This window comes from Buteo buteo, chromosome 9 (assembly GCF_964188355.1).
Source record: "Buteo buteo chromosome 9, bButBut1.hap1.1, whole genome shotgun sequence".
In the NCBI taxonomy this organism is placed as follows: Eukaryota; Metazoa; Chordata; class Aves; order Accipitriformes; family Accipitridae; genus Buteo; species Buteo buteo.
In genome coordinates, this window is record NC_134179.1 from 32,144,807 (window position 1) to 32,167,270 (window position 22,464).

At 39.5% G+C, this 22,464-nt stretch overlaps 1 protein-coding gene across 1 annotated transcript in view; it reads right to left on the reverse strand.

Annotated features, from left to right (window-relative positions):
- Positions 1–1,205: 1,205 nt before the first annotated feature.
- Positions 1,206–22,464, reverse strand: part of ESR1 (estrogen receptor 1) — a 192,718-nt gene continuing 171,459 nt past the window's right edge. Inside the window, exons 7-9 of the mRNA XM_075035976.1 lie at positions 14,729–14,862; positions 7,892–8,075; positions 1,206–6,511 (exon numbers count right to left, since the gene is read on the reverse strand). Coding sequence (XP_074892077.1) covers positions 6,277–6,511; positions 7,892–8,075; positions 14,729–14,862 — 553 coding nt within the window. The 3' untranslated portion in view covers positions 1,206–6,276. The remainder of the gene's footprint in view (positions 6,512–7,891; positions 8,076–14,728; positions 14,863–22,464) is intronic.

A 22,464-nucleotide genomic window follows, 5' to 3' on the forward strand; every position in this document is an offset into this window, starting at 1 on the left:
TTGTATAAAGCCATTGAATGTTGTCAGATTTTGAGTCACCATTGAAAATGATTTTATTATTTTGAGCACATGCACATGTGAAATTAGTTCATATTACTCTGCTCCACCCTTCGTGACCAAAGTAGCAATTCTTAGTCAGGCTTGTCATGAAAGCATGTTACAAAACGGTCATATGATTTGGAACCATTGTTCAGTTCTGCTCAGCACTTACAAATCCCAACAGTCACCAACTTTCTTTTGGAGTCTGAATAGATTATTTGCTTTCATGTTTGACAAGCTATAGGGTGAGGTTTTACATGGACAAAGTATATTGCATGTCTTGTCTTAATCATTGAGATCATAGAATTAAGGTAATAATAATACGATTTTTTCCTTGTAAGTTATGTACAGTGAAACATCGCGTGAAAACAAAGAGCTTTTACGTATTACGTATATTTGGGTAGGAAAAGAGAAGAACCTATGAGCAAATAGTCCTACTCAGAACCAGCACAGAAAATAGATGAAAAAAATCAATATAGGAGCTATATTCTCTCTACATTACTGATATAAATCTACAAGTATTTAAATACCTACATATACATGTAAATGCTATCAAACCCACTGGTTTGATTCTTTGCAAAGACCAAATATAATTTTGAGAGTATTTATAGGCTAGGGTTACGTTCAAAGTGTTTTTATGTCAATAAAAGTATCTTTCATTTCTTTTCACCTCTTTCCTGACAGCTTAGTCAAGACAACTTTTTTCCCTGATGGCTAGCTCTCACTTGGGAAAGAAGTGCTATTTTACTTGATATTAGCTAACTCATGATAAGCGGCAGTCAGCTACAAAAGGCTAATTTCACACAATTTGTCTCTTCCGCCATAATCTGTTTCACAAGCCAAAATAAGGAATATAAAGTATATAAAATACTAAGCACATTAAAGCATATAAACTACTAAGTACTTAGGTGACTTCCCTGGTGTCATTAGGTATACTAGACACTAGACCTAACACATTGTCGACTCTAGATATGGCCACTATCTGTTGCATTTGGGGAAAGGTGAAGAAACTAATTAAGAAACAGTTTTCACCTAGATGCACAGAAACAGGCACATTCTATTTCTCTAAAAAATAGTGTGCCATTTTGCTGGCTACTGGAAAACAATAAGCAGAGAAGCATATTTTTAAAACTATGCAAAAGATAACTAAGAAAACAAAGTGCTCTCATTAATGCTTTATTTTCAACATCAAATGCATTGACAAAAATCTTGCACCAATCAAGTAGCATACCATATTTTTCATTTAGACTTTTTTAGAGCTTTTTTAAGTGTAAAACAAAGGAAAAAAAACCTCACCAAAACACAGACAGACATCAATAATTTTATATGCATCAGTGAAAGAACAGAATACTTGAACAAATACATTACGGCAGCTGAGCCTATACCAAAGAAAGGACTTTCCATTGACAGACTAAATAGTGCACACAAAAGCATTAGTTTTATGGTATATACAATAAGGTGATTCATAAAGTGGCTTGTTAATGCAAGTCTCATGACCAGCAGTCTATCCCTTCATTTTCCGATGGGCGCTTTCTGAAGCAACAGTCTTCTGATTAGAGGCACACAGGAGTACAGAGCATACTAATTTGCAAGATGGCAACATATACATTTTTTAAATTGTTTGTTTGTTTGTTTAGGCACATTTGAATGCAAAAGTTTTTTTTTCAGGTTTGGGTTTTTTTTAAGACAGTGCAAAACCAAATACCCTTATGGGCAACAATCATTTTGAAAACAACTTTCAGAATATAAGGATATCTACATTTGAAAGATGAAAGGGAATTGCAAGTAGAAAGGGTAGGACATTAATATTAGGGAAATATTAAATTAAAATTATCAGGTCAATTTGAGATTATGCTATAGTTGCAGGTGACAGCAAGGACTGGTTTGTATTACAATACCATCGTTAACATGACTCTTTTTTTACATGTGTTGAATTTCTATCTGTAAAGCTATATTATGGTTATAGATAGCATTGAAAATAGCCATCTCTTTATTCAAAGTAAGAAAGGCACCTCACATAAGTTCAACTGAGAATACCTTATATACAAAATCCCATTAGATTTAGGCTGGGTTGCATTCTAATTTTAAAGCAAGATACTATATACACAAGGCTTGCTGTGTTCCTACCAAAGCCTATGATAAGACTAAGGCCCTAATGAGGCAGGATTTTTACGTTGCTGATAGTTTGTTTCATTTTAAACATTTGGCACAACTCTTAAGGAATCAGTCAGCATCAATTGGAATGGATGGAGGCTCCAATACAAACCCTGGCTTGGATGCAGGTGGTGGTTTAGGTTTTCTTTTTTTTCAATTTAAAGTCCAGTGACCTGCTGACAGTCCTTGCAATATCCTTGTGACATCAGTTCAGATTATTTCTTTAATTATATTTTTAAATTATTAAACTCCTCAGTGTACAGAAGGAGAAAAATCAAGAGATGTCACTGAAACTTAATAGCAATTTTACCACAAAAACACACCAAGAAACTCTCATTAAATTATTTTACCCAAGTACAAATCCTACTGCCCCAACTAGGAGTTTTACCTGAGACAAATTCTGCAACACTGAGACATGGCTCAAACCACTAAAACCAGAGTAGCTTTCACATATTGTTGGAAACTCAGACACTACTAAGTTCTACACATCACCCTATCTCCTCTCCTGCCTCCCAAGCGTTTTGTAATAATTCAGTAACAGCCATATTCTCAAGCAAAGCAAGTTCATCTGGTCTATTTCTCTTTGGTTTATGCTGGTATTACATTACGTATGTTTCTAGGGGGTTTTTTGTTTTTTTGATGTTGGGGGGTTTTTTTTGGGTTTTTTTGGTTGGTTTTTATTTAAATCCACATATAAACATTATAAAATAATTCTTTCATTAGCTGTCCAGAGACATCACTATGAATGTTTTGGTAAAAGCATAATTAGCTGCCTTGAATAGTTTTCTTTCAAATCTTTTTTTTTACATGCTGTATATTTTTATTTAATATCCAGCACCAGGTATTCAGGTAGTACTGGTTTGTCAGCTGCAAATACAAAGTATATATGTATATATATATATACACACACATAAAATATCATCCTGTTGAAATAACAATTACGAAATGTCAGGCACAATTGTTTGCATACATGAGAGCATAATTCAGAATTACATGTGAAAAATGTTGCCATTTTTGTATCATAGACTTTGTTTAATCAATTGAATAGCTACATTCAGCTGTCTGATATGTGGACAATCATCTCTATAGATAACTAGGGGAAGGTTACTATATTCATTAAGGTGCTGCTTCAATTAAAATCTCATGAAGTAGTTAATGACACAGATCCTGAACCTGCTCCAAGGTAAATGAATGTATTACTGGGAATCACTGATTTTCCTTTTTGGGTGACCTTCACTGTTGTCACCACAAACATGGGAGGAATTTAAACATGGTTTAATCTAAAGGACTTCCTTGCAAGGGCTGAGCATAGGAAAGCATTCATAATTAAGACTGTGAGCTGACGGATTATTCCTTATGGTCTAAGATACGTTATGATACCCTTCTGTCTGCTGCATACCACTTCAAATCATGCTTATCCAGCTTCACTGGGAAATCTGTAGAGTATAGTGGTACTTGCCCTATGTAAGTAGCATCAGAATCTGACCCTCTGTTGTGAATTGCTCTCCATTAACTTTTTTTTTTTTTCCTCTAGGCCAAATTTACACTTGAATCGATGTAATGAACTGTTCTGGGCTGTAGGAAGGGAGGCATTCATTTAAATCAATTTGCCTTGCAGCTTATGAGCTTGATCTGTGTGTGCTGTCGCAGAGAACACCGAGTTTCACATACAGTATTTAAAGAGCAGCTCTAACGCGCACTGGGCTACGAGTGAATGATGATGGTGTAAGCACACAAGTAACAACAGGGATTCCTGTGCTCCATTCAGATCTTAGCCTGTACTCATTTCAGGGCATTCATGATTTCTCTAACACATTTGAAAACCAACTACTATACAAAACAAAATGTGCATTTTCTTTCAAGGCATTTAAGAGCCCTCCAAAAGCCCTTAGGTACCAAATTTGCACACACACATGCACACACACACACTCTTACTGAATACACAAAAAGACAAATCCTTCAGCACATTCAGAAAAAAATCACACTATAATATGCATCAATAAAAGGCCTATTAACTTACAGTGACTGCTTCACATGTTTAGGCTTGCACGGTTTTCGAGGAATCTTCTCAAACATAAGTAGCATCTAGCTTTAGACTTTTAAACTGCGCATATCCTCAGATATGTACACAAAACTGTTATAGACAACATTATGTACATTCACAAAAGAATCAAATCCTTGACTTGCAGCACAAACTTGTCTTATGCCCTGCTGCCTCCACAACTGCTACGTAACTTGATCTCACTGCGCACAGACTCTGCTTGAGTAACAGGGAGCATAATCAGACATAGGCACTCCTGTATGGCAATAGTTGCACTATTTCCTATATTTAGTTACTACAGGATATTCCAATCAACATCATCTAACATAAATGTTTCAACTATAGCAGTAAAAGAATCATCCCTGAACCCTTCTCTAGCACTGTGGCCAGCTGCTCTGGAGCAGCCCACGGACATACTATGAAATGTCCTTACTGGCAGGGTGGTCACTTCCAACCAGCTTTTGGAATAGTCCCTGGTCTGTGCTAGCTCCCAAACTGCACCTGTAAACCAGAAGTACAGATAGCACAGGCAAAGTTTATCATTAGACTAATAAAATATCCCTGGCATGTGTAATAATCGCATTCCAGTACCCAGCAACGTTCCCTGACACGTTTAATTTTCTGGCATAGAGGCAGTCAAAGAGCAGCACCAAGTCCTGCATTGAATAGCTCATAGTATGGATTTCTTCAGACTCTCTGCTTCATGTCTTGCTGAAACTCTTGATGTCAGTGGACCTCTTGTATATTTACAGTTGGTCTGAAGAATCTGACTCATCCTTATGAAAAACAGTTACACACGTGCATGGAGAAAGCCAGATTTATCTTCCCAGCCATTCCGTCCCAGAGTCTTCACCATGTCTGAGGCTCATTGCCCAGTTCTGGTGTCACAGGTGAGCTGGTTTTTAACAGTGATTTCTGAGTATGCCCCAATGAGAGCCAAAGAAAGCCAGGGCAATGCAAAGCCTATTGCTCTGACTGTGATGCCAGCCCTCCCATACACAGCTAGGCCACACTCTGCTGAGTGGGATGGGACCATCCCACCCTGCTGTGCCAGTCTTGCACTGGCATCCTCACCCCTTGGTTTGTAGCGCAACAAAGAACAGCGGTGGGGTTTTATAAAATAGTGAGGGATCATGTATGTGTGTGCAGACTTTTGTTTGTTTGTTTGTTTGGGTTTTGTTTTTTGTTTTTTAAGACCTGATGATTTTTTTAATCATCTGGTCTGATTTAAGAATAATTATCTATGTTATCACTGTTTGCCATGTTGCCCTTGATTTACACACTGCCAAGCAACAGAACTATTTTGCTTTGTAGGATCAGACAACATAGGATGCAGGCAATGCAATTCAGCTAGAGGATGTGGTAAGGGGACCTAAAAGTTTGGTCCATATGATCTTGAGAGGGAGTTGTCTGCTGACGTAAACCAGCAAGGTAAAACAGTATTATTCTCACAGGCGTTCCTTTCTACTGTAGGAAGAAGAGAGGCAGGAATCTTCCTAAACTACCAAGGCGGTCACTAACAGTGCAGTTTCACTGTGGCACACTAAAATGCCAACCAAGTTTCCATTTACCCCTCCTTCCCCCCCGCAAAAAAAAGTAACCCAGAATCTCTACCAAACTGCTTCAAAGTTTCAAGCAACTAAAGGATTAAGCGAGCTCAGAATTTCAGGTTAATATCAACAAAGGCTACCACTCATGGAGATACCAATATGCATGGGTGGTATGGCCTACTAATTTATAGTAAAATTAATGTTTGGTTTAGATTAGGACTTACCCAATTTACATGCAAAATTAAATAAAATCACTGCAAATTTTAAATCAAGTTAGCCTGACAATCCTTGCTGACTGTCAATAGCAATGAAATGTCTTCCATTTAGGATAAGCAATCAATTTAGGCAAGCACTTGACAAACACTCAAATGGAAAATGCAGGTGACTGTTGTCATTGGAGTGTTTACCTAGGTGGCACTACAGACGAAATGAAGCATGAGTTAGGTAGTACGCTGCTGGGTTTCTCATACCATTATATATGCTGACTTCTGTTTATATTGTATTCTGCACATTCTCCTCTTCTTTGCCGTTTATATAAAAAGACTGCAAGGAATGAGATGAGGCTGATGCAGTTGTCATCTGGCTCCGGTTCTCCTCTTCCACCGGTGCAGCGCTCCTGGCTGCTGGGGCATGCAGTCGGTGAGCGTCCAGCATCTCCAGCAAGAGATCATAGAGTGGAACTACGTTTTTACACTTCATATTGTACAGGTGCTCCATTCCTTTGTTGCTGTGGGTTGTAACAAAACAACAGTTACTTTCCAAATATGATATAGGAAGAAAAAGCTATCGCCTAATAATATTTGTTAGGTTCATGTAAGTTCCATCTTGTACAAAACAACTAACTTAACAGTGCAGTTGCTGTACACTCCTGCTACAGTTAGCAGAAGGCGGCACTTTCAAAAGAATGCTTCAGACTGCCCATGAGCAAGGTGGGTTTTTTGCTCTCCTTTGCCTAAAAGGTAGCGTAGAGCACATGGACTCCTAATTTAGGCACTGTGAATAAGTGGATGAGATGAATCTTGGCTTTCCCATAACAAGGCCTAAAATATCAGATTCTTTTCCTAGAAAATAGCCTCAGCCACTTTGTTAGTAAATGCTCACTTGTAATAGGATCCATTCACAAAACTATGGAAACAATAATTAACTTCACTGTGAATCTGGAACTTCCTTAATTGTACAAATTCTTCTTAGGGAAAAAAAAAAAGGATGATTAACATGAAGACAAAAAAACTCCACAAAAAGACACAAGTAAAAAACCCACACTAACACATCCCTTGACTTTTTCCTGAAGACCTGTATATCAGCCCAGGAGGTAAAATCTGCACATTTCAGCTTTAGTAGCTATGATGTCGTGCTTACCCTAATTGTAATTTTATTAACTGAAATAATGAAAATTAAAATCTGTGTAACAACATCTCTTGTCCCTTCATAAAAACAAAATCTATACTGTATCTTTGTATAGACTTGTCATGTTGTAAACACTCCAGCCACTGAGCAGCTACCTTAAGAGGTAATTACATTTGGGAGAACCATTGCTGTGGCTAACGGAGCACCTCAGACACCTCACCTCTAATTAGCAAAGGGCACAGTCCTCTAGGTTGGGATTCAGTAGATCCGAATTTATCCTCACTCATAAAATACACATAATGATCCTAATCTCTTTTCTAAAGTGATTTGCAATCAAGCCACTTGTGAAAAGGGGCTACATAACACAGTTTTATTAAACCTTATCTTATAGGAGACGACTAAAATTTGCAGAACTAGGCTGCTGCAACATTAGTATTCTGCTTGGTACTTTTCAAACAGAATACCAGATGCACGTAACATTACAAGTAGATACTGCTTCCAGTGCTATCAAAACAAGAAGCAAAGGAAAAGAAAACTAGAAGAAACAGATGGTGAAAAAGTTTACTCCTTTCACACCATAATCCAATGTACTGTTTTGCACACATTCCATACATCCTTATGGAAAGTTGACTTCTGTTTGTTTGTTTTTGTAACAGCTCTACACATTTTGCACCTGTGAAGGAAAAGTGTGTGTGTGCGTTTGCGAAACCTCCCTTGCATGGGACCGGTGCAGGAGGGCTGACTGCGTGCTTGCTCTCACCTCATATGTCTGATGTGAGAGAGGATGAGGAGGAGCTGAGCCAGTCGCCTGTGCTGCTGCTGCAGAGAAAGACCCGACTTAGCCATTAAGTGTATCAGAGTGTCTGTGATTTTGTCCAGAACACGGTGGATATAGTCTCTCTCTTCCAGAGATTTCAAGGTGCTGGAAAGAAAAGTGTACACACCTGGAGTAGGAAGGGGAAAGAAAACAAACAAACCACAGACAAAAATTACTTTGATGGAGTCAGACGCCCAAGTTATGCCTCGTGGCTGACCTCTTCAGCTGTGTTAAACCACGGGAGCTGACTGTGTGCTAACCCTCCTGCTTGCCAGCCAGGTCACTGCTTTGAATGACCCTGGAGCTTGGGTTCAGTCCCTGTGGGCAAAGCAGGAGGAGGAAGGCGATGCCTCTTCCCTGCCTGGGTCCATCCAAGGTCTGGGCCAGGAGGTGGATGACACCCACAGCCAGCAGCTGGACCTACCTTCAGGCTGCACTCCTCTCTTCCTCGACTCCAAAACCTTGAGGAGATGCTGTTGCCCCTTGAGAGCTCTGCAATACTTACTGACCAGCCCAGGCCTTTGGCAGTTTTTGCCATTTTCTCTGCTGTTTAATGTTTGATTTGGGGTGATTTGCTAGTTAGTCTAGAACTGAATATTATGTTACCACAAATCATGTAAACAAAACCGGGGTTTGTTTACACACACTCGCCTCAAAAAAACCCTCCCAACCGAGCAAGAGCCTTGAAAGGTGTGCTGCTTCACCTGCAAACCCGACTCTCCTTTAATATCCATGTCCAGTGCTACCTGCTACACGTTGCTACCTGTGTAAATTCAGCCATCTTGCATTTCTTACTCCTGGAAGTGAGCAGCCTCAAGCTTTGGACCAGAAGGAACTTTCGAACGTCCCCTCTATATCTCCTATAATCACTGTAACTCAGGCATAAGAGCTTTTGCCAGTAGTAATTTTGGGGTGCATGAAGCACATCAGCTTTCTAAATGGGAAATTCTAACCTATTCTGCAAGGTTTTATCTTGAATTTGTTCTGGACGACAACACACAGCCAATGTGAGTCAGGTCACAACAGCACTGTGCTGCCAAAAGGCAGCTGTTGCATTCGGCACCAGTTAATCTTCTGGTTTGAGCCAATAACTCTAAACAGGTCGTATTACTCTAATCCAGTCCTGAGGCAGCAAAAGCTTAAGATGGATGTACGGTAATACAATCAAACTGGCTTGATCATGGTGTGTTCACTGCCCGGTGTGTTCACTGCCCTGTGTCTATAACGTACTTGACAAATCCTGTGCTTTGGCCCTTCTGCATCAGCTCACAGAAGCAAGAAGAAATTTGGATTTTGTCCTTGGAAAAAATTGGTTTCTAGAATTACTTTTCATTTTGCTTTTCTTTAAAGTGTCATATATAGCACAATATGCAATACAGTTAGTGATACGAAGAAAAAAGACACACACACACTAACATGCACACATACACAGACATACTCTAGCTTGTTTGTACTGTTTGCAGCCTGGGGGCTATACCATTGGATTTGTAACCTACAAGTAGGTTTTATGGCTTTGGGTCTTCTGTACTAAAAAGAAATGCAAATTTGTGTTTGTGAATGTTTGTGAATGAGTGTCTCTGAGAGAGAGCACAAGTGAGAGAGAGAGACTGCTTTTAAAAAAGCAAAAGAATAACTCAAACACAGCACAACTTCTGAAAACTGTCGCTCAGAGCCCTTAATTTTGGTAATGAATATTGCTTCAAATTTGATATAGATATATAGTACAATGGCCTCTTTTCTGACAAAGCTTTTTGTGATTATTATTATTTTTACTGAAATGAATTCACCAAAGAGAAAGAGCTCCTTGGGCTTTTCTCAGCTGAATGACTCTTAACTACCCTCACATATGCCTACTGACAATACCAGGACTTATAGCTTAGCAGGTACCTGTAGGGGCAAGATTCTTAAATATTACTGACAAATCACAGTCCATTAGAAGGAAACATTAGCCTCATAAACCCACAGTGCCTCCAGAGCAGCTTACTTCAGCCAGAGGATGCTGTTGTGCCCTTGTAGCAGTACCCCTTAGCTTCATAACTTTGAAACCAGAAAAAGAATACAAAAAAACTGTTAAGAGGAGTTGTTTCTCACCTAGGTCTAGTCCAGAAGCTATTAAAAAATATAAATCAAAAAAGCACTCCCCCAAAATCTAAGGACTTCAGGCAATTTCCAGTCAATAACTGCCAAGAAAAATGACATTTGGTTTTCCTTTCTTGCCCCCCAGTGATTGCTCCTGACCCAGGCCAATGACCAGAAATTTCCCTAAAAGAAATGCCAGCTATCCATCACACACATACACACACAAGCAGAGCTTTGGAACAAGAGTGCAGAAAATTGTCTCAGCAAAATTAAATTTAACAGTCTCAAAGGTCCTTCTAAGCTCTGAAGCTGAAAGCAAGCCTAAATTGAATAGCTACCAGGTGGGTTTTCAGCTCTTTCTGTAGGTCGGTATTGTAAAACATAATAAGAGCAAGAACAGAAAAAGCACCACCCTGCTAACTAGTAAAGCCTATTGGTCTGTGCCCATAGCACAAAGCTATCCACAGAACAGGGGCCCTTGGGGACTGCAGTGCTACCGTGCCAGCTGTTGGCATATAGGGATATAATTTTATATATGTCACTACATATAGTGATATATTTTTGCATATTACTGTAGAGGAGAATGCCCTCTACATCTTTTCTGTCACAATAAACCCCAGTTTAAAATATCTTTACATTTAGAGTTCAGGCTCACAAAACAATACCCAAGGCTCCTCTTCCTCTTCCACCATGCCCCATTGTTCTGGATCTGTAGCAAGCCAGGCTGAGCTATAAGCAAATTCAGCTCTGTATCATGCACTCATGTAATCATCCAGCCCCAAAATAAAGAAAGAAATAAAAAGCACCATTTAACAGGAGCTGGAAAAATCAGGAGAAAAGAATAACAAACAGTCACATGGAATGATGTATCAGGAGGTCTACAGGATGCATAAAATCAGCTACGTCTTTCCATCTCTATGGACTAACTAGCTAACTAATTAGGTAAATCAGCTGCTAAGGCAGACGTGACCTACATCTTCATCTCCAAAATGAAAGCCTGTTGCTTTGCTACATAGCACCACTCCTCTTTTCAGATACACTTAAAAGTAAAACATCTGGCACCATGTTGCCCTTTCATGTCTCTAATACTTATTTTCCAGTGTTAAGAAACAGCCCTTTATTATTGAGCTGAACGTGTTTTTCAGAAATACAATTTTGCTTTTAGTCAAAAGATTTATTGCTGCAGCTTTGGAGGGGCACCCTCTTGTATGTTATGTAGCTAGAGACAATGCTGTCCTTGTTACAGACATGCTGTCGCCTTGATATCTCAGGAAAAATTTGGAAGTAGGGTAAACGTATATTTTGCTTTGTAAACAAAACCTTCTATCTTTTCCACATGCACTGAGTGAAACTAAAAAAAAAATCGCTTGCATTTTGCCCAAGACCACGTGGAAAAGGAGTGTAAAGATATTAAACAGCCTTGAAAGATGTTGCAAAAAAAAGAGAAAATAAATGTTCAACAAAAGCAATAAACTGCACTAACTCATGTGAAGAGACTAAAACAGATGTCCAAGGATTTAATAAAGAAATGTTTGTGTATGCTCAGTGAATTAAATCCACACAAAGCTTTAGAATGCAAATGCAGACTGCTTTTAAATATGAAATGTAGCATAATTAGTCCAATTTGTTTAATTAGCCCACTTGTTTAAATCATTTTGAGATCAGCTAATTTAATCGTATGCATATATAATACAAATAGCAAAAGGGCCAAAAATTCATTGTGTGTTTATCTGCTGTTTCTTTGTGTATATTTACATGTGCAAGCTCAGAAAAAAATCAGGTTAAGGGAGGCTTGGAGGTCATCTAGTTCAACCTCCTGCTCAAATACCGGCAACTTCAGGGCTGGGACAAGCTGCCTAGAACTTTGTCCACCTGAGTTTTGAGTATCTCTGAGGATGGACACCCTACCATCTTTCTGGCCAACCCGTACCACTGCTTAACCTCTTACTGGGAAGATTTTTTGTTCTGTTCATCTAGTCAGAATGCCCCTTGCTGTGGTTTGTCTCCATTGCAGCTTCTCCTTTCCTCTTGCACCTCTGAGAGGAGTCTGGCCCTGGCTTCTCCATAACCTGTTCATCAGCGATCTGAGGACTGCAGTTAGACCTTCCCTTAGCCTTCCCTTTTCCAGGAGGAACAAACCCAGCTCTCTCAGCCTCTTCTCATACATCATGTACTCCATGGGCTTCAGAGCACCTAATATTTCATGTGCGTCCAACACTTTGCCCAAGGAGGCTGGCAATATTCTCTGAAGGAAAGCATCTCCAGAAGACATTTTAGAGTATCTATGACAAACAACACACACAATTATTACACATACCCCAAATTATGCTACTATTTCTGTAATGCAGTCTAGTTTCCTAATTGGGGCATCTAAAGGGTCTGAAAGTCAGAAACTCATGTCTACATTCCCACCACCTAGTAGTTAACTCTTCGGACAGTTATAAAATTAGTTGGTTATAGGAATGCAAAACCTGAAATGTAATATTACCTTTATGCATAAAGGCAATTACAAGTACAGACATACATACTGTCGCCATACATACATACACATTCAATTTACAGTGTACTCAGATATACTGTAATAAGTGCAGTATGCAAGCCAGAGTAATAAATGACACTTTGCATAACAATGGTATAAATTGCATCCATTATGAACCTGTAACAGCCCAACCCCAATGATCCCCTCTGATCTATCATTGTCAAGACTGTTGTAAAAATGCCAGACTTCTGAGCAGCTGTAAACTTTAATTTAATGTAAAAACAAAATCCACACCTCAATTCAGATCACTCGTCAGATCATCAGAACAACTCTGTCCTTCTACCACACAGACCACCACTGATTTGAACCTGCTGAATATGAACCTTGAAGGAATGAAGATCTAATATCTCTTAGCCTCACTCAGTGGTCCATCTCTCTGATTATTACTGACTTCACTGGCTTCTTTTTTTTTCCACAATTTTTCCTTCGGGAAAGCTTGAAACAAAAAATCCCATTAACAAAGTAAGACGTGCTTATGAAGGATAGCTGGTGATGTCTGACAGAGCTTTGTCTAAATAACAAATATAGTTTTCTGGATCAATATTAAACACAGTAGTGGCACAAAAACTCTCAGCAGCATGACTTGAAGTCTTCATGTTCAAGACATGAACATCTAATGTGTTTTATTCAAACTTCCGATTTTATATATTTTTTTCTAATTCAATATTTCTATAAACCAATTACATATTGTAAATTTATTTAAGAGAATAACTACATTTGAACATATTAGCTAAAAATCTGGAGAAGCATCACTGTTTGGGAAGAACTTTTATCTCTCTGAAATATTCTGTTATAATTATCAGGACAATAAAAGGAAAATATAATGTCAAACAGTAATTACAATTGTCATACCCTGGCATTCAAGATAAAAACAATAGCCTTTCATTCCTAATATGTCAGGTGCTTGCCTCAGATGTCACATTTTGGTAACTGGTGACAATCACAACAAAACCTGAGCCACATCAATATCTCACAGAACATAAATGAAATATTTTATATTTCATTGGATAAATATATAATTTTGCTTGATTTTTTTTTTGCATAGACCAGGTCCAAGTTTCCATAAAGGAAGAAGTGCCTGATCAATAAAGAAAAGTCTGCTGTGTTTAGAGTTAGCTTTTGGTGGGAATTAACTGAATTTGTATTTCATGCAACTTGGGCAAGTGATATGTTAGACCACCAGATAAAAAGGACATACAGCTCTCCACATGTGTTTTGTCTAGAGGTTGATACCAGCTACGAGTTCAAACCCAACAGAAAAAGGGGAGAACAAGTGAGTAAATTCTCAAGGTTGGAAAACTCTGGCATCTTTAGTCATTAGGTAACAACTTAGCAGAGATTGGGTCTAAAATGCTGACTTTGGTGCCTACATTATTATTTTAGACCTCTATCATTTCTATGAGAGCACCAGGGGCCTCATTTCTGCATTTAAAAATAAATTGTCCGGAGTTTTTTCTCATCTCAAGCAGAAAACGATCCCCTGGTGTGCAACAGAAATTTTCTGTCACATGCCTCAACTTGAATTTGCTTATTTCAATAATCTCATGCAGAATTCAAGTGAGCTAACTTTACATATTCATATCCATAGCTACACTTGTTATCTGGTCACTTATTTTTGAAGTGTACTTCAGAATGAGATTTACAGCCCAAAAATACTTATCAACTATAAAGGAAGTGTAAGGTGATGACATGAGTTTTAGATGCCTGTATTTTGATATAAACTAAACCATGATAAACTCAGACACATTTTTGCCATTATTTCCCTTTATTTTGCCATCGTCAAAAAAGGAAGGTGTAGATTTACAACTAAGCATTGCCTTTGGATGCCCTAAGCGTGGCTCCAGCTACTTCAATGTCTTGTAATCTGAGGTTTAAGACCTGCCAGCACCTTGTTCAAAACACTGCTCTGGTCGCCCTTCACATCAGCTGTACACAGTGAATCAACTACTTTACTCCATTAATTTGCTGAGTGCCACCTACACCACTGAACAGGTTTGCCTGCTTCCATCCCTGCTTGGTGGTTCTGCCTGCATCTATGTTGACAGCCCCCTTTCGATTGCTGCTGTCTCAAAACGAAAACATCATTAGCGACAACAAGCAGCATTCAGTCACGTGCAGAAGCAACCGCAATTACCCGAGTGACAGCAAAGCACGCCACTTACCGGAATTGAGCAGGATGATGGACTTAAGGCACACAAATTCCTCCCCTTGAAGGTTCATCATGCGAAACCGAGCAGCAGTAGCCAGCAGCATGTCAAAGATTTCCACCATGCCCTCTACACATTTCCCTTGATTCCTGTGTGAATACCATCAAGGGGGAGATATTCACAGCTTTAACCTGATGGCAGCATGAGCTTTTCATCCCCCTGGATCACTCCCCTCCAGTTTGATTTCATCGGTTCACTAGCTAGCACGTGACTTCCTACTTTATGTTCATTTGGTGTACATGTGATTACAAAAGCACAGTTCTCAGTATCCCATATAAAACGAGTAAATAATTAAATACTATATTCTCCCCAAAATGTCAATTTCATAAACTCATCACCAAGGCATTACTGTGGTGGAACATACGAGATAGATTGATTCAACCAAAGCTTTACATTGAGGAAAAGATTTGTTTAAATGTACATTTTGACTGGGGGCTTTTTGTGTGTTCTGTTTGTGTTACTTTCCTCTTCCTTTTTTTTCCCTTTAACTGAAATAGTGCCAGTTCTTTGCATTTCTCCCTCCCTAACGTTTTGTACTTGTTTCTACCTGGCCTCGCAGTCTGTAGTGTTCCAACACGCTTCTCCCATTTTTCTTATATCAGCATAAAGTCTCCTTAAAGAATAAGCTTATTCATGAGCTCAAGAGGGACTTATGAGGCCAAAATCTTGTCTGTATGACTGAGTTTGATTAAAACTATCACTTCATTCCACAAAGCAGATAACTTTTTACATTACAGCATTAAACAAAGCTAAAATTTGGGAAACCTCAGTGTTCATTAGTAACGGCAATTAACCACCTCCCTCTGCTCACAATACTAAGTATTCTCGCTCAGTAATCTTCATCTTGCACACCCAACCTGCAGCTCAAGGATTAATGCAGACTGTAATTATTTTTAATGAAAATTTAGTCTACAGATTTTCTGGTTATGGAATTTTAGATAATTTACATTGCTACCTTTTACCAAAAACTACCTCCTTTACTTTTATTAGGACTTCCTGAGTGAAATTTTAACATGCAAGACTTGAGTGATCAGATCTGCTGTTTAAAAATATACTAATTTTTAGATATGGCTTTTATGAACAAAATTTTGAAGATCATTGCCACAGGAAAATACAAAAGAAATTTCAAAAGATCAGATGTAACTTGTAAAGTGAACACAGATTGAGCTTCTCCTAATCTCATTGTGACAATAACGATGCTGACTACCAGTACAGACACCTCTGCCTCAGTCCTGATGCAGCCATGCTGTTGAGACCCTGTAGCTAATGTCTAAACCCACACCAGACGCTCAGACAAAACAGTCATCTTCCTTTTTGACTACAGCTTGAGCAAATTCTTTGCAGTTCTCAATCATGTCTAAACCTAAAACTGAGTCAAAGAAGGAGAGGGTGTCTCTGTGAATATTTGTACACCGATCTCCTTTCAAGTTCAAATCCCTATTCAGTTAAATTTGGGGCTTGAACTTAAATCTACATCCCCTTTTTCCCAGCCCAGTGCCTACGAACCAGTGACTATAGCATATGACAGAAGCTATTTCATCTGCTTTCAGAGATATTTAAACAAAGCAGAACAATATCAAGAAAACAAAGTGAGAGATACTCCCTTAAAACAGCCAGTAGGGTCTTGGTTAAAATGCAGTAATATTTGAAAACATGGGGTCCTAAGCAAGCTTTCCAGTCACTTTTACAACAGCACACATTCTCTAACTTTTCTGTGGGAAAGAGGTGATCCAGCCTTAGGAATGGAAACAGTGGAAAGCTATGTTTGATAAGGAGGATGGTTTGCTCCTTCTCACCTCAGGTCCCTATGGGCTACCAGGCAGCTGCATGCTGAGCACTCCTGACAAGTGCCTAATTCTCCCCATGCATTTCACTAGCACTTAACTCAGAACTTGATTTCCATTGCATGGCGGGCACCCGGTCACAAGCTGCAACTTTGGCAATGCAACTTTTATGGCTTTTTCTGGATCTTTAGCAGCTTTTCAGGCATGACCAGCACCGTTGATAATTTCACATATTAGGTTCCCACAGACGGTGGTAACAAGTGCAATGTAAAAGGTCATGGGTAAAAGTCTAAGTCTTAAGATTAGCAAGCAGGCAGACTCAATGGTATGTTCCACGTAAAGTGTGTGATGCCTTTTGCACCCTCATTTACAATGCCCTGACCGATGAGCTGAACTAAAGGACTGATCTCAGCCTGGTATATCCGAACATGGCTTTCCTGAAATTCACAGTTCTGTCTCTTTTGCCTGAAGGCTGAATCTGAACTCAGATGGGGAGTTTTCAATGATTTGATGACCAATCAGTTACACTGTTCAGTGCTGGATGCAGAGAGCTCTTCAGCAACAACCACCTTACTGCCCTGATGAATCCTGCTTAGGCAAAACAATGCTGAAAAACTGAACTGGTTGGATCCAAGTATATTCCTCCTCTGTTTGGACATCAATTAAATAAACGAAGGCAAAGTAGTATTTAGTAGCACCACTGTCAAATAAAAACCAAACAAAAATCAGGCATTCAAAACAAGGCATGAGAATATGAACTATTACTATTACCTCAAAATCTGTTCAGTGTGCTAAAATTTAAATCCTATGGAAGTAAAACAAACACGAATTTTTACAGTGGGACAAGTTCCACTGCTTCTGATACAATACTTTTGCCTATAACTAGAGAAAGATTAAGCTTGTATATATAGAGTTAAGCACAGTTTCAGAGGACTAAAAGCTTTTAACAGTTTTGCATTAGCTTATATAGTACCCCAATAAAGTTTAGCTTAAGTATTTATAATTTCAGGATTACACAGAAAAAAAAAGTTTCAGTGGATCATATGGCAAATGACATGTATTTAAAAAACCCCCACATCTTCATGTCTAGCTAAGACATTTACTTGCTTCCTAAAACACATCAAACTGCTGCCAGCCAGTATTCAAAACAATTCAAAATATTACACAGTCTGAACAAATTGCAAAATTTGCATAGCCGAGACCACAATTTAAAAAGAAATAGTAAGTTATTTGTAAAACGAGACCTTTTAAAGTGCCTTGTGGAGACTCATAAGATGGAAAAGATGTTTTGGTACCAAGTAAGAATAATCCCCAGGTGGTAGTTTTTACAAAAATAGTTCAATGGACTGTAGCTTACAAGATCAATATTCCAATCAAGATCCTCTTGCTGACAAGTACGACCTCTGGACAAAAATCTCTAGTCCTGCAATACATACATAGTCCATGTGCCTAAATCTCCATGTGTGTCTATTTCCCACCAACTGAACTCGTATGGTAGATGATAAATAAAAATTATGTAAATTAATTAAGAGATTCTAGATACTTTCTAATCTCATTTGCTTTCCTACCTACTGATGTGAAATATTAGGCTACTCCATAAGAAAAAGAAGGGTATCTCTTTAGGCAGAGTTAAGTATTTCAGATGAAGTTAGATACCTAGCTCTAGGTATTCATGTGTGCAAGCAACAATTTAAAAAATTCTGCTTTGTTTTCAGAGTTAGGCAGCAGATCCATCTTCGCTGAAATCAGTGGGAACTGCAGGAGCTTAGTATATTTGAACTGCAGGCTTCTAATCAAATCTTGTTATTATCTAGGCTACAATACTGATTTTCTTTGTTAACCAACAAAAACTATCTGCAATAGGAATCTCCAGTTCTCCTGAATTGCCTTCTAACTTTCTAACATAAGCTGATAGTATTATCACATCTTCACAGCTATATGCTCAGCTGATAGGAAGGCCTATCTAGGAAGGCCTAGATAACTTTCCTGGAGGACAAATTAAGCAATAGATTTGAAAATTATCCTTATCCCACCATCATGCTGTTGTCTCTGTGTACTCTCAGTTTACTGAAAACAAAACAATAAAAGCTTGTTTACTGCAAAGCATCAGAGTATATTGTCAGAATACTTAATGCTTGGTTATTGGGAAATGTTTAGGAAAGTTAAAGCATGCGACTTAAAGGTCTTAAGTTACTGCATAAAAGTACCATGTGCATTAACTTCACTAAGTCTACAGAATCACAGCATCATCCAGACTGGAAGGCAACTCAGGATATGTTTAGTCCAACCTCCCACTCAAAGCCGGGTCAGCCCACTCAAGGCTTTATGCAAGTCTGGTCTTGAAAACCTCCAAGGATGGAGACTGCACAACCTCTCTCAGCTTAATTATTTTCATCATCATGTTTTCTTCTCCCCTATATCCAGTCAGAACCTCCTCTGCTACAATTTATGACTCTTGTTCTCAGTCTCCCATTGGGCATCTTAATGAAGAGCCTTGCTAATCTCCTTGCAGAATTTAGGTTAGGCATGCTCAAAAGCCATCTCTTCTCCAGGCTGAACAAATCCACTTCTTTCAGCCACAAGGCATGTGCTCCCACCTTGGTGGCTCTCCACTAGGTTTACTGAAGTTTCTTAATATCTTTCCTGTAACGAGGGGCACAAAGCTGGATGTGGTATTCCAGGTGTGGTCTAATGAGTACCAGATAAAAGTGGAATAATCGCTTCCCTTGCTCTACTGCCTACGCTACCACTGATACAGCCCCAGATACTGTTGACCTTCATTGCTGCCATGTTGCAGTACTGGCGCACGCACAGATTGCTGTTCACCGGCACCCCAGGTCCTTTCCAGCAGAGCTGTTCCTCCAGCTAGTTAGGCCCCAGCTTGAACAGTAGCAGTGGCTTAAGTCCATCACAGGTGCAGGACTTTGCATTTCTCCTGGCTGAATTTCATGAGGTTCCTGTCAGCCCATTCCTCCAGCCTGTCTAGTTCCACCTGTATGGCATCTCTGCCCTCGAACATATCAACTGCACCCCCTACTCTGGTGTCACCTGCAGATTTGAAGACAGTGTGCTCCATCTCCCCCTCCAGGTCACGGACAAAAACATTTAACAGGACGTGTCCGAGGATAGACCCCTGAGGAACTCCAACTGTAACTAGTATCAACGTAGAGTGTGAATCATTAACAAGAGACCTAGTCATTTTATCATAGAAGGCAATTAAGTTGGTCAAGCACAATATACCCTAAATCTATACTAATTCACACTCATCATCTTCTCCTTCCTGTTTGCATAAACAACTTCCAAGAGAACTCGCTCTATGATTTTCCTCATGATAGAAGTGATGCTGACTGGCCAACCTGTAGTTCCCAGCCTGTTTCTTCTTTTGGAGGTGGGTGCAACATATGCCTTTCACCAGTAATTGAGGACCTCTCCTGGTCTCCACAGCCTCTTAAAGATGATAGAGAACAGCCTTGCAATAACATCATCCAACACTCTTGGATGCAGCCCATCCCATGGACTTGTATGTGACAAGTGATTCATGACTCAGTTCTCTTTTACTAACTCAGTCCTCTCCTCCTTGAATGCTGTACGTAGGAATAAGAACCTAGATTTTATTTAAGTCTTGGGAAAACCCTAGATATCAGGAGTGTCTTTTACAGAAACACAGGAACAAACGACAGAGAAGTAAACATTACCAGTGAAGAGTGTTTAGGTGAGGGGAACAGGGACTCGGGATGTTTTCATCAAACTTTCCATTCAAAAGGAAAAGCCCAATTAGGCACAGATGCACCCATCAAAGCAAATCCTGACTGTGTATTTGTTGTGTCTCTGGCTTCTTTGATCACAGTACTTCATTTGATGACAAGGTAGTGCCAAGAACAGATGGGATCCACCAGACTAGGAGAGGGAAGGTCATCTTCACAAACGGACTTAATAAGTTGGTGAGGAAGCCTCTAAACAAGGCTTGTCTTGTGTTCCTAAGCCAAAAGGTAGGTTAGGAAACAGGGGAGGCATGACTGAGAGAAAGCTGCAGGGACAACTTTCATATCCCCATTTAGAAGGAAGGGTATTCACAGACTTAACTCAAACACCTGTGCTCTAACACAGAAGGAGAACTGGAAGTCTATACACAGTCAGCCAGCTGTGATGAGACTGAAAACACAGAGGCTTGGTAGGATAGTGTACAGATCAGATCAGATAGCATACATGATTGGAGAATGGTCATGGATGGGTACAACTTGATTAGAAAGGACAAGTGTGGAAGAAAAGGATAAGAACTTGAGCTCTACATAAAGGGAGACCTTGATTGCACAGACCATAAGAAACCAGAACCACGTATGTCAGGAGACTCTGTGTATAGGTCAGAGGAGAAATTAACACTGATGACTGGGGGTGGGGATTATTACAAACTGTCTGACCAAGAGTATAAAGTTGGTAAATGTTTCTCTAAATAACTCATTGAAGTCTCCCAATCACTGGTCTACAGTCTTGTGGAGGATTTTCTATATGGATAGCCAACAATCGTTGGCTGGAAGGTCAACATAGCATTGTGCAAGTAATCCGGGGAGTTTCTGGACTTTGTTGATGATAACTTCCCGATACAAACAGCACAGCGGCCAACCAAGGGCAATGCTGTATTGATCCGCTCCTTACAAACAATAAGAAATTGTTCGTGAATGTGGCCACAGGTAGGAAATTTGGCTGCAGCAACCATGAGGTGTGATTGAGCTCAGGATCCAGAGGTAGGCTGGGAATGCAGACAAGGGAACTATGACTCTGGGTTTCAGAAGAACAGACTGCAGTTATTTAGGGAATTACTAGGCAGATTATTCTTGGTGACATGGTGGGGAAAAGTGTCAAGGGAACTAGACAATATTTTAAGGAAAACTTATTGACAGCTCAGGAACAAGCCCATCCCATTGTAGAGGAAGACCAAGTATTTCAACAGAAGATCCACTTGGCTATGCAAGGAGCCCCTTAATGAACTAAGAGGCAAAGTTGATATAATAAATAGAAATAAAAGCAGGCAGCAAAGGAAGAGTGCCAAAGCACTGTTTGAGCATTTACACCTGAAACTAGTGAGGGACACAGAGGGTGACAAGAAGGGATTTTACAAGTATAGCAGCAACAAATAGAATTTCAGTGAGAAAGAAGATTTGACAAATGGGGGAGAAAACTTGGTGACTGACTAAATGGAATAGACTGAAACACTCAACAGCTTTTCTTTTTTGTGTGTGTTATATTTCACTGGTAAAGCCAACAGAAGCATACTGACAGGTTAGGGAATTACTTGGAGAATTAGTAATTACTCTGGAGAGTAATTCCAATCTTTGTAGCCAATGGGGTTCGCTGCAACGTGCTGAAGTAGTTGGTCAATGTATTCATTAGGCTACTATCTATCACTTAGATAGGCTGGATCACCAGGCCCCAAGTGTAGCAGTAATGGCTCAATGCCTGGTTTGTGGTAGGTAGTAAGTACTCCAGAGGTTGACTCTGAAGCCAATGCTGTTTAATATATTTATCAATAATCTGGATGGTGATAAAAGGTTCATCTTCAAATTTGTGGATGATACTAAGCTGGGGCTGGGGGGAGGTTGATACACTACATAGAACCACCTCACTGCTAGAGGGACCCTGGAGGAGTGAACCAACAGAAACCTCACAAAGTTCAACAAGAAGTACAAAATTCTGCACCCAGGGCCAAAAAAACCTGTGCATCAGCACAGGTTGGAAAAACACTGGGCTGAGCAGCAGCCTTCCTGGAAAATGAAACCAAAAAAAAAAAAATACAAGCCAAAAGCATTCTCGCTTTTTGGATAAGGCAAACTGCATGCAAATTATGTTGTTCTGGCCACATTCTTCCTAACAAGAGAAATTACTTTCCCCCCACCTCTACTTGGTCCTGCT